Here is a 12040-nt window from a genome sequence, read left to right on the forward strand (position 1 = left end):
CTATTTATAGCCAAACAGAATGCTGCAGCACTGCTTGTGAGCCCATCTGCAGCTATGGATGAGCCGGAAGCTGCCGTCGGTCTGCTGGAGCAGGAGCAGGATGGATCCTCGGAGAAGTCCCATGCGAACCCCCAGCTGAAGACCCGCGGACGCAGTAACCAGACCAGTCGCAGATCTAAGCAGAAGGATCTGGACCGACCCCCCAGTAATCCGGTACCTACCGCTACTGCCTGGGTAAGAGATCTTCGTGAATGTACCCTGATGCAGTCTTTTCCTATGTTTATTTCCGTAGGGGAAAAAAAGCGCTGGTAAATCAAAAAACAAGGAGTGCGCGCTATGCGCTTGCCCTTTGCCAGACGCCTACCCTAAGAGACTTTGTCAATCGTGTGTACGGCAGACGGTAGGAAATAAATTGATGGGAACACTGATAGCGGTAGCGCCAGATAAATTACATAGCCTTTTTCTCCGCTCCCATAGGTGGCGGAAGAGTCTCCTGATTTCACATCAAGCCTTAGGGAGATTATCAGGAAGGAGGTGAAAGATTCCCTGAAATCCCTGTCCCGGGGGGAGTCTTCAAAAAGAAGAAGGGAGCCTAGCGCCTCAGAGTCGGAGTTGTCCGCTGGCCCTAGTAGGGAGAATGAGTCAGACGCCTCTGTCTCCTCAGCGTCCTCTTCGGAAGAGGAGTCTAACCGGTTCTGTTTCCCATTGGACCAAATGGACAAACTTATTAAGTCAGTTAGATCCACCATGGGGGTGGCTGATGAAAGGCCAGAACTCTCTACACAGGACCTAATGTTTGGCGGTCTAGACCCTAAAAAACGTAGGTCTTTTCCGCTCAATGACAAGGTCCAGAACCTCATCAAAAGGGAATGGAAAAAACCGGAGAAGAAAGGCTCTTTTCCACCTGCCTTTAAACGCAGATATCCCTTTGAGGACCCCATGGTGAATACATGGGATAAGGCGCCGAAATTGGACGCAGCGGTGTCTAAGGCGTCTAAAAAATCATCTATCCCCTTCGACGACATGGCTTCCCTAAAGGACCCTCTCGATAAGAAGGCTGACTCATTCCTTAAAGGGACATGGGAGATGTCGGTGGGTGCCCTGAGACCTGCTGTAGCGGCGACATGTGCAGCCAGATCGATGATGGTCTGGCTGGATCAGCTAGGGTCTAAGTTGGAAGGCGGTGTTTCCAGAGACTCTATGTTGAAATTCCTGCCAACAATTCAGAATGCCGCTGCCTTTCTCGCGGACGCATCTGCGGATTCGGCAAGAATGGCGGCTAGGGCGGCCGGACTATCAAACGCAGCACGCAGGGCCCTATGGCTGAAATGTTGGCCAGGTGACCTTCAATCCAGATCCCGTCTGTGCTCTATCCCATGCGAAGGGGAATACCTGTTTGGTCCAGTCCTAGACGAACTGCTGGAGAAAGCTGGAGACGAGAAGAAAAAGTTTCCCAATCTACCAGCTACCTCTTACAGGCGTCCCTTCACAGGGAAAAGATTCTTTCGGAGGAGACCAGCCAGAGACCAGAGCAAATGGGATGAGAAAAAGAAGAAAGGTACTGGATTTATGTTTGGAGGTGGAGGACGTCAGGAGCCATCCCGTGAGGTCAAAAAACCACCCCAATGACTAGTCGCCCCGGTGGGAGGTAGACTATCTGCCTTCTACCCGGCCTGGTCCAAAATCTCCAGTAGTGATTGGATTTTGGGGTTAATAGCTACGGGTCTGCGGCTAGAGTTCTCCTCCATCCCTCAGAACTTCTTCAGAGTTACCCCACTCAGGTCCTCTCCAGCAGAACAGGCGGCCCTGGAAGCAGAAGTTCACGACCTGCTCAGTAAGAATGTCCTGTCAGAGGTTCTGGAAGGAGAACAGGGTAGAGGATTCTACTCCTCTATTTCTAATAAGTAAACCTGATGGCTCCTTCAGAACAATTATTAACCTTAGGGCTCTTAATAATTTCCTGACCGTCCAATCATTTAAGATGGAAACTATTAACACTGCAATAAAGCTGCTGTTTAAAAACTGCTTTATGGTAGTATTGGATTTGAAGGACGCCTATTACCATATCCCCATTTATGCAGGTCACCAACGATACCTGAGGGTGGCGGTAAGGTTGGATGGGGTAATCAGACACTTCCAGTATAGGGCCCTCCCCTTTGGTATATCGGTCGCCCCTCGAGTGTTTACCAAAGTTATGGCGGAGGTTATGGCTCACTTGCATGAGTCCAACATTCTAATAATCCCCTACCTGGACGATCTCCTTATCGTAGGTAAAACGGCGGATCACTGTCTGGAACAGTTACATAAAGTGATGTCTGCTCTGGAGCGTCTGGGGTGGATGCTAAATGTCAAAAAATCACGCTTACAGCCCATGACGGTGCAGCGATTTTTAGGCCTGACCCTGGATTCCCAGGTTCAGGAATGCCGTTTGCCTCAAGAGAAAATTGATCGCCTGCACCTTCAGGTGCTGAATGCCTCTAAAAACCCCACCATGTCCCTTAGAAGAGCCATGTCTCTGTTGGGCTCTCTCTCGTCCTGTATTCCAGCGGTCCGATGGGCCCAGTATCATACGAGGATACTTCAGGGCGAGGTGCTGTTACAACAAAAAAGGTTGGGGGGATGTCTGGAGAGCCTGATGACCCTATCCCAAGACGCTATTATATCCCTCGGATGGTGGCTAGTCCAAGAGAACCTGTCCACAGGGGTCCCCTGGGAATATAATGTAACTCGTATAGTCACCTCGGACGCTAGCCCTTCTGGATGGGGGGCTCACATGGGGGATACATTGATCCAGGGGCTTTGGGATCAGGATCAGATAGAAATGTCTTCCAACCTAAAGGAGTTAACGGCTGTGGAACAGGCAGTTAAATCACTCCTTGTCTATCTACAGGGCCACCACGTGCGGGTATTCTCGGACAATCGGGTCGCCGTGGCATACATAAATCACCAAGGCGGGACTCGTTCCAAATCCCTAATGTGCGTAGCAGATCGTCTATTCCATCTAGCAGAGCAACATCTTCTCTCATTGACGGCTCTTCACATAAGAGGGGCAGAAAACACTACAGCGGATTTCTTAAGCCGCAACACATTGAGGCAGGGGGAGTGGTCCCTGAACGACTCCATCTTCAACCTCATCGTGGAAAGATGGGGTCAACCAGAAATAGACCTGTTTGCCACAAAAGAAAACAGGAAAGTGGCACAATTCTGCTCTCTCAACCCCAGAGAAAATCCTCTGTCAGTAGACGCCCTCCTCATAGACTGGAACTTCAGGCTAGCCTATGCCTTTCCTCCCCTGTCTCTACTTCCTCTGGTGGTGAGGAAAATCAGGAAGGACAAAGCCACAGTGATAATAATTGCCCCCTTCTGGCCCAGAAGGACGTGGTTTCCATGCCTGAGGGCTATGTCGATATCCGACCCATGGGTCTTGCCAGACATCCCGGATCTCCTGTCCCAGGGCCCAGTCTACCATCCTCGGGCGGTTGGCCTTCATCTGACGGCGTGGATTTTGAGCGGGCGCTGTTAAAGGATAGGGGGTTCTCTCCGGGCCTCATTAACACTCTACTGAAGAGCAGAAAAATAATCACCACAAAGATTTATGTTAGGATCTGGAAGAGGTTCCGTCAAAACTCGGGGGTAATAGCTGGTCAGTCAATACCAATAGACCAGATTTTAGAATTCTTACAGAAAGGGTTAGATATGGGGTTATCCCCAAATACACTTAAAGTGCAGGTATCAGCCTTAGGGGCCCTCTTTGGCTGCAACATTGCTGAGAATCACTGGGTCAGCAGATTCATCAGAGCGACAAAACGGTCCAGGCCAATGGTGAAGAATAGGGTCATGCCATGGGACCTGAACCTAGTCCTCTCAGCCATGACAGAGGTCCCATTTGAGCCAATTGCATCAGCCTCTATTAAAAATGTATCACTTAAAGTAGCCTTCCTGGTGGCCCTAACATCGGCGCGTAGGATAGGCGACATCCAAGCATTATCCAGGGTTCCCCCTTACATGCAGCTTAGGGATGATAGAGTGATACTATCCCCTGATCCAGCATATCTTCCTAAAGTAGTGTCCAGGTTCCACAGAACACAGGAAATAGTTCTTCCATCCTTCCTCCCCAATCCTACTAACGATAAGGAAAGGAAGCTACACACTTTAGATGTAAAAAGATGTATCCTGGAATATCTGGCAGTAACTGATCCCTGGAAGATAGATAACGCCCTATTCGTGTCCTATCAGGGTAGTAGGAAGGGTCACAGGGCATCAAAATCTACTTTAGCTAGATGGATCAGGGAGGCTATCTCGCTGGCATACATCTCAAAGGGCAAGCCGGCGCCTGAAGGTCTGAAAGCGCATTCCACTAGAGCTATGGCGGCTTCGTGGGCGGAAAGATTGGAGGTGTCGATCGACCAAATTTGTAAGGCTGCTACTTGGTCTTCTCCACACACATTCTATAACCATTATAGATTGAACTTGGGTGCCTCTTCTGACCTTTCGTTTGGTGTAAGGGTGCTGCAAGCTGTAGTCCCTCCCTAGTTAGTTACTCTCTGTAATTCTCTCCGTAGTGCTGTCATGGACGACCGATAAAGTCTTAGTTACTCACCGGTTAACGGTGTTTTTCGGAGTCCATGACAGCACCTGTACATACCCTCCCGTCTTCTTAAGTTCTGGGTGTACACCTCTTCCTTTATTTATATAATTCACGGGTAGTGAATAGTTAGTTATTTGTATCATTGTTTATTATGTATGCTATTAACCTTGGTGGTCCTCTTGTGCTCTGTAAACCAACTGATGCGTGGGAGAGGTGCCGCCCTTATGTATCTGTAGGTTTCCTGTTCCTGAAGGGCGGATCCCCTCTCTCCGTAGTGCTGTCATGGACTCCGAAAAACACCGTTAACCGGTGAGTAACTAAGACTATCAGTAGAGATTGGCGAACCCTAACAATAAAGTTCGGTGTCCGTATCGAACTTTAGGACTTTATTCTGGCTGTGTGTTTATTTACCATATAACTGTAGGATTAGTAGTGGATAAGTGTCTTATAGACGCCTCTCCCTTTCTAATTCATAAGCTTGATGTCACCACATAATACAAAGGTGACATCAACTCCACTTGCCACCACTACAGGTCAAGTGGGAAGAGTTGGGCAAAGCGCCAATATCCATGGCCCCTTACCAGCCTGAGAATACCAGCCTCCAACTGTTTGCTTTAGGCTAAGTTCACATTTGCGTATATGTGCACAGCGTATCATCTGCATATGCAAACGCATGCCAAAATGCATGTTTACGCAGCGTTTTTTATCCGCATCAGCTTACGTATGACGGAAAAAAAAATGCTGCGTGTGCATGCATTTGTATGCGTTTTTTGCCTGCATTTGCGTTGTTTATGCACATGCATTTGATATTTCCAGGAGGGCGTGTCTCAAACAGTTCCTGGACATGCGCAGTCCAAAGTACGCAAGCGCATAGAACGCATGTGTTCCCATAGACAGTAATGCATTTTTTTAATGCACTCATCCACATGCACATGCCTGCGCATATTTGACGGATTTTTGACGCCTCAAAAAATGCTACATGTTGCATTCACCGGGCCCAGCCGCACACCGCAAAATGACGCATTTGTACACAAAAGCATGGAACGCATGCAAACGCATGTCCATGCGTACACCATGTAAAATATATGTACAAATGACTCATGCGGATCTATGCACATCAAACTCTGTGCAAAAAGACGCAAATGTGAAACCAGCCTTACAATGCTGGTTGTCAAAAATGGGGAAGAACTCATGCCGTTCTTTTTAAATTATTTATTTAAATAATTTAAAAACAGGGTGGGGATCCCTCTATTCTTGATAACCAGCTTTGCGAAAGCTGACAGCTGAGGGTTGCAGCCCCCAGCTGTCAGTTTTATCTGGCTGGTTATAAAAAATTATAAAATACAGGGGAACCCGTGCCGTTTTTTTAAATTTTAGTTATTTATTTAGAGAGCAGGTGCTTCTGCTTTCACTGGAGTAGTAGTCCTATCAGCTGACGCCAGTGACCAGAGGTAAACTTTTTACCTACTATCACAGCCGAGTGCTCATGCTGTCATTTGACAGCGTGGGAACCGTGTCTCTGACCGGCAGTAATGATTTTACCGCTGATGAGAAGCAATGTTTCCTGCTCTGTCATGCACATGACAGCATGGCAAACACTGGATGGCCCCCATTCAAGTGAACTGTTTGGCTGAACCTCCAGGGGTCTGCCCATCTCTATTTATCAGTAAGAGATTATTACTATAGTACTTGGTGCCATGTAGTCAACTCATCTGTGAAACTACGCCCCACCACTGATTAAAGGGAACCTGTCACCCCCAAAATCAAAGATGAGCTAAGCCCAACAGCATCAGGGGCTTATCTACAGCATTCTGCAATGCTGTACATAAGCCCCCGATGTATCATGAAAGATGAGAAAAAGAGGTTATATTATACTCACCTGGGGGCGGTCCGTTCTGATGGGTGTCTCGGTCCGGTCCGGGGCCTCCTATCTTCATAGGATGACGTCCTCTTCTTGTCTTCACGCTGCGGCTCCGGTGCAGGCGTACTTTGTTTGTCCTGTTGAGGGCAGAGCAAAGTACTGTAGTGCGCAGGCGCCGGGAAAGGTCAGAGAGGCCCAGCGTGAAGACCAGAAGAGGACGTCATGGAATGAAGATGGGAGGCCCCGGACCAGTCCGCGAAGCCCATCAGAACGGACAGCACCTGGGTGAGTATAATCTAACCTCTTTTTCTCATCTTTCAGGATACATCGGGGGCTTATCTACAGCATTACAGAATGCTATAGATAAGCCCCTGATGCCGGTGGGCTTAGCTTAACTTCCATTTTGGGGGTGACAGGTTCCCTTTAACAGCTTTCTGACAATGTACAGTGTACATAGAAAGCTGCCAATTAGTTTTGTGGGTAGGGTTACATGCAGCTCAGCATTCTGAGCGCTGCTAGGTCTGTCACAGAGTAAATAGTGATTGTGTCAATCATGCCCTTACATCATGCTACTCTCAGATTACATAGCAAAAGACTGGTAACAGATTCCCTTTACATCATCTACTTGTGTATACTGCCATACATACCCAGGTCCAGTGTAATGGGCAACAAAGTCAACCACATTCAGAATAAAGTAAGTGTTACGTATATCACAACAAGGGGAACAAAAATAATATACAAATATATGACAAAAATGAATAAATAATCAATAAAATATACAGATATAGTGTAGAGTGAATTTATAAAACACAATGTATAAAGACATAAGAGATCACACAATAGGTCGGCATAAAATAATTATATAATAATAAGACATGCCGTGAAAACAGAACCCTGATTAAACAAATGTGCCATCAACCCCTAAGCAGGGATAGTAATAGGAATCAGAATAAAAATGAGAAAATCATGTCTTGCTTTTGCATATACCTTTTCTTTTCCTGGCCCTTTTGTCCTCTGGCTAGAACACAATTAAAAATGAAGTGTGGACTGGTGTAGTTATAGGCAGATAATATTGAGTGACCTGGAGTATTGTCTGGGGCTCAAAGCTCCGGGGACACATGGCCAAATTGTCCTTATTATAATTTTTTTGTGCGGCACCATCGGCGGTGCACATCTCCCGGCATGGCGGTTACTGAAGCTACGCTACTGCAATGGAGAATGTCAGCGGTGCTCCAGGAGAGCTCCCGTCGCATTTCCTGTGATGTGACAGCGCGGTGACACAGTCGTTGTTCTTCTCAGTGCATAGTGACAATGCGCTCTCTCAGCAACGTCACATGCGGGGGCGGTGCTGGTCTCTGCTCTATCGTTGTCTGCTTACAGTGTGTAATGACAGTGCGCTCTTTTGCCCGTTCATCACTTTTGATCAGAGCTGGCGAGTGATAAGAACAGTGCACAGTGACATGAATCTACTGAGCATCCATCGGAATTAACAATTGACGCGTGCTCACTAGGTCTGGGACCAGCCCGTTCCCTGAAACGGACGTCACTGCTGAGGCTTCCTTTCGGGGAGGAAGCCGAGGCTGCGTCAGTGACTGCAGCCTCTGCACCCTGATGACGACTCATTTATGTATCCCAGCATGCACTGGGATTCTCAAACGAAGCATCCTCAGAAAGGAAGCACCGTGTTTTCCCCTTAAAATAAGACCATCCCCGAAAATAAGCCCTAGTATGGTTTTTCAGGCTTTTGGAGTATGCTTAATCCCTTAGTGACTGAGCCAAATTTTTTAAATCTGACCAGTGTCACTTTATGTGGTAATAACTCTGCAACGCTTCAACAAATCCCAGTGATTTTGATTTTGAGTTTTTTCATGACACATTATACTATATGCAAGAAGTATTGTTTCTCCTTGCGGAGATCGACATGCTAAGCATGCCGAGATGAGGAGACTTAAAGCCGCAATACTTTATGATAATGGTAAATTTAGGTCAATATGTTTTGTGTTTATTTATAAAAAATATCAAAAATTTGAGAAAAATGTTAAAAAATTTGCAATTTTCAAAATTTGAATGATTATCCCTTTAATCCAGATAGTCATACCACAGCAAACCATTAATAAATAACATTTCCCTCATGTCGGCTTTACTTCAGCGCCATTTGTAAAATGTTATTTTATTTTGTTAACATTTTAGGAGGTTTAAAAATGTAGCAGTAATTTTTCATTTTTTCAAAGAAATTTACAAAAAAAATTTTTCGGGACTTATCCATGTTTGAAGTGACTTTAGGGGTCTCATATATTGGGAAACCCCCAAACGTGATACCATTTTAAAAACAGCACCCCCTGACATATTGAAAACTGCTGTCAGGCAGTTTATTAACCTTTCAGGTGCTTTACAGGAATTAATGCAAAGTGGCATGACAGAAATGAAAATGTGTATTTTTACCACCTAAATTTCTCTAACTTCAGAACAGGTTACTATAGCCGGCAGACTCTAAGGCTATGTTCACACTTTGCGGTTTTTGCTGCGGATCTGCAGCGGATTTGCAGCTGCGGATCCGCAGCCGTTTTCCATGCAGGGTACAGTACAATGTTACCCTATGGAAAACAAAAACCGCTGTGCCCACTTTGCGTTTTTCGGCTTGAAAATCCGCGCTGATTTTCTGCGGAAAAAAAGAAGTAGCATGTCAATTCTTTCTGCGGAATCCGCAGCGGTTTTCCACCTGCACCAATAGGAAAGTGCAGTTGGAAACCCGCAGTGGAATCCGCAGTAGAAACCGCACAAAAAACCGCAGGGAAAACCACCGCCGTTTTGCTCTGCGGGTTTTACAAATCCGCAGCTGAAAAATCCGCAGCAAAAAAAGCACAGTGTGAACAAGCCCTAAGGCTGCTATTTGGATGTGATTTGCCACGGCAAACATCAGGACCACACAGTCATGATCTGAGGGCACCAATTGGTATAAATAGGAAGCCCCCACAGTCTGTTAACCATTTATATGATGTAGTCAGTATTGACAGCAGCATCTAAGGGATTAAACAGATATGTACGGTGACAACACTGATCGTGGCTGATGCAGCAAGTTGTCAGCTATAGTGTACAGCCGACAGATGCTGGATTGTCACCTGTATGGGGAGGCTATGCTCTTATATCTCAGGTCAGTTAAAAGACATATTGGCGGTAATTAAGGGGTTAAAATATAAGCCCTACTCCAAAAATAAGCCCTATTTACAGTTCAATTAGGTGCCATCTACTGACTAATTGATATACGGTATTTATATTTTAATGTGCATTTTTCAATAAATTTTATCTATTTTTTTTGTAATACATTTTCTTTTTGGGGATTGTAATATAAGACATTCCCTGAAGATAACCCCTAGCGCACCTTTCAGATTAAAAAATAATATGAGATCCTGTCTTATTTTTAGAGAAACACGGTACTATAAAAAAAATAATAAAGCAGTTAGATAGTATAGTTAGGGAAAGATAGGGAATTTTTAATTAAAATATGTTAGATAAAAATTAGATTATGAAATTAAATAACATTTAGGATAAAAATACCATTTTGTTTCGGACCACCCCTTTAAAGAGGTGTCAGTTACAGTACAACTTCTAGTGTCCAAGGAATGGAGCCCTGGTACAAGAATTTCATGGGGAATACAGTTATTTTCTAAAATATATATGTCGGGTGCGATGACAAGTAGTGCTAAGCGAGTGTGCTTGGATAAGGTGTTATCTGAGCATGCTCGGGTGCTAACTGAGTGACTTTGACGTGCACGAATACTATGTTCGAGTCCCCGTGACTGCATGTCTCGTGGCTGTTTGACAGCCGCAACATATGCAAAGATTGCCTATCTATTAGGACGGTTTCACACGTCAGTGGCTCCAGTACGTGAGGTGACAGTTTCCTCACGTACCGGAGACACTGACACACGTAGACCCATAAAAATCAATGCATCTGTGCAGATGTCATTGATTTTTTGCGGACCGTGTCTCCGTGTGCCAAACACGGAGACATGTCAGTGTTCATTAAAGTCAATAGGTCCGTGTAAAACATGGACCACACACGGACGGTCTCCGTTTGCAGTCCGTGTGCCGTGCAGGGGACAGCGCTACAGTAAGCGCTGTCCCCCCCACTGGTGCTGAATGCGCGATTCATATGTTCCCTGCAGCAGCGTTTGCTGCAGAGTAAATATGAATAATAGTGTTTAAAATAAAGATCTATCTGTCCCCCGCCCTCCCACCCCTTGTGCGCCCCCCCCCCCCCGCTGTTCTGAAAATACTAGCTCCCTCGTTGGCTGACGCTGCTTCCTGGTCTGGCCCCATCTTCTCCTGTATGCGGTCACGTGGGGCCGCCGATTACAGTCATGAATAGGCGGCTCCACCCCTATGGGAGGTGGAGCCGCCTATTCATGACTGTAAATGAGCGGCCCCACGTGACCGCATACAGGAGAAGATGGGGCCAGACCAGGAAGCAGCGTCAGCCAACGAGGGAGCTGGTGAGTATTTTCAGAACAGCGGGGGGAGCGCACAGGGGGTGGGAGGGCGGGGGACACATAGATCTTTATTTTAAACACTATTATTCATATTTTCTCTGCAGCAAACGCTGCTGCAGGGAACATATGAATCGCGGCTTCAGCACCAGATGCTGGTACGTGTGGTACCCAGCACGGTGCGTGTGGTACCCAGTGGGCACACGGGCGGCACAAGTGTGCCACACGTGTGCCACACTGATGTTCACCAGAAACGCAGGGGCACACGGACACGGATAATTCCGGTACCGATTGTTTCCGGTACCGGAATTATCTGGACGTGTGGGACAGCCCTTAAGCAATCCCTGCAAGTGTTGCGGCTGCCGAACAGCCACGAGACGTGCAGCCACGGGGACTCGAACATAGTATTCGTGCACGTCGAAGTCACTCAGTTAGCACCCGAGCATGCTCGAATATCCCAGCACGTTCGCTCATCACTAGTGACATGTCCTTTTTAAAGTGTTAGAATTTGTTTGTAAAAATGGCTCAAGTATTTGGCATTATAATTTATAAACCTGGTTTGGGACCACGGAAATGTTTCTCTAAGTGGCGGACATATTCTGCCACATTTCCTTGTCATTACAAGTAGTATGGGTCTGATGTACAGAACGTCTGCTAAAATGATATCTTTGGATATAGAAGTGAATCGCAGGTGTGACAAATCCTAACTTCTCTTTCAGGTGATGTGCCTTCAGGATTTCTTTGGTGATGATGACATTTTTATTGCTTGTGGACCTGAAAAGTTCCGTTACCAGGATGACTTCTTACTGGACGAGAGCGGTAAGAGAGACTTGCACAACATTCCTTGCACTTGTTAATCCGTCCAAGATTGTGTCATCCAAAGATTTTACAGATTATCTGATCCAAAATCAACAAATCTCACACTAATACAAATTGTTTCCATGTCAATATCATAAGCAGATGGGAATAAAGAGTTTAACTGTTAAATATTGGCAATGTCTGCACGTGTCTCCAGGCTGTGTCCTCAACCCTGGACAATATGGGGTGTCTCACTACTAGTAATAATGGAAACACACATTCATCATCATCACCAGGAAAATTATA

General features: G+C 46.1%; 1 protein-coding gene across 6 annotated transcripts in view; it reads left to right on the plus strand.

Moving 5' to 3' along the window:
- DCLK1 (doublecortin like kinase 1) overlaps positions 1 to 12040 on the plus strand; it is a 487270-nt gene that overhangs the window by 171604 nt on the left and 303626 nt on the right. For all 6 annotated transcript variants that reach the window (XR_013224066.1, XM_077298215.1, XM_077298213.1 and 3 more), the window contains exon 4: positions 11656 to 11755. Coding sequence is in view for 5 of the 6 variants with exons in the window: in XM_077298215.1 (XP_077154330.1) it covers positions 11656 to 11755 (100 nt within the window). In the remaining variant the exon portion in view is untranslated. The remainder of the gene's footprint in view (positions 1 to 11655; positions 11756 to 12040) is intronic.

Source organism: Ranitomeya variabilis, chromosome 3 (genome assembly GCF_051348905.1).
Source record: "Ranitomeya variabilis isolate aRanVar5 chromosome 3, aRanVar5.hap1, whole genome shotgun sequence".
NCBI classification, from domain to species: Eukaryota; Metazoa; Chordata; class Amphibia; order Anura; family Dendrobatidae; genus Ranitomeya; species Ranitomeya variabilis.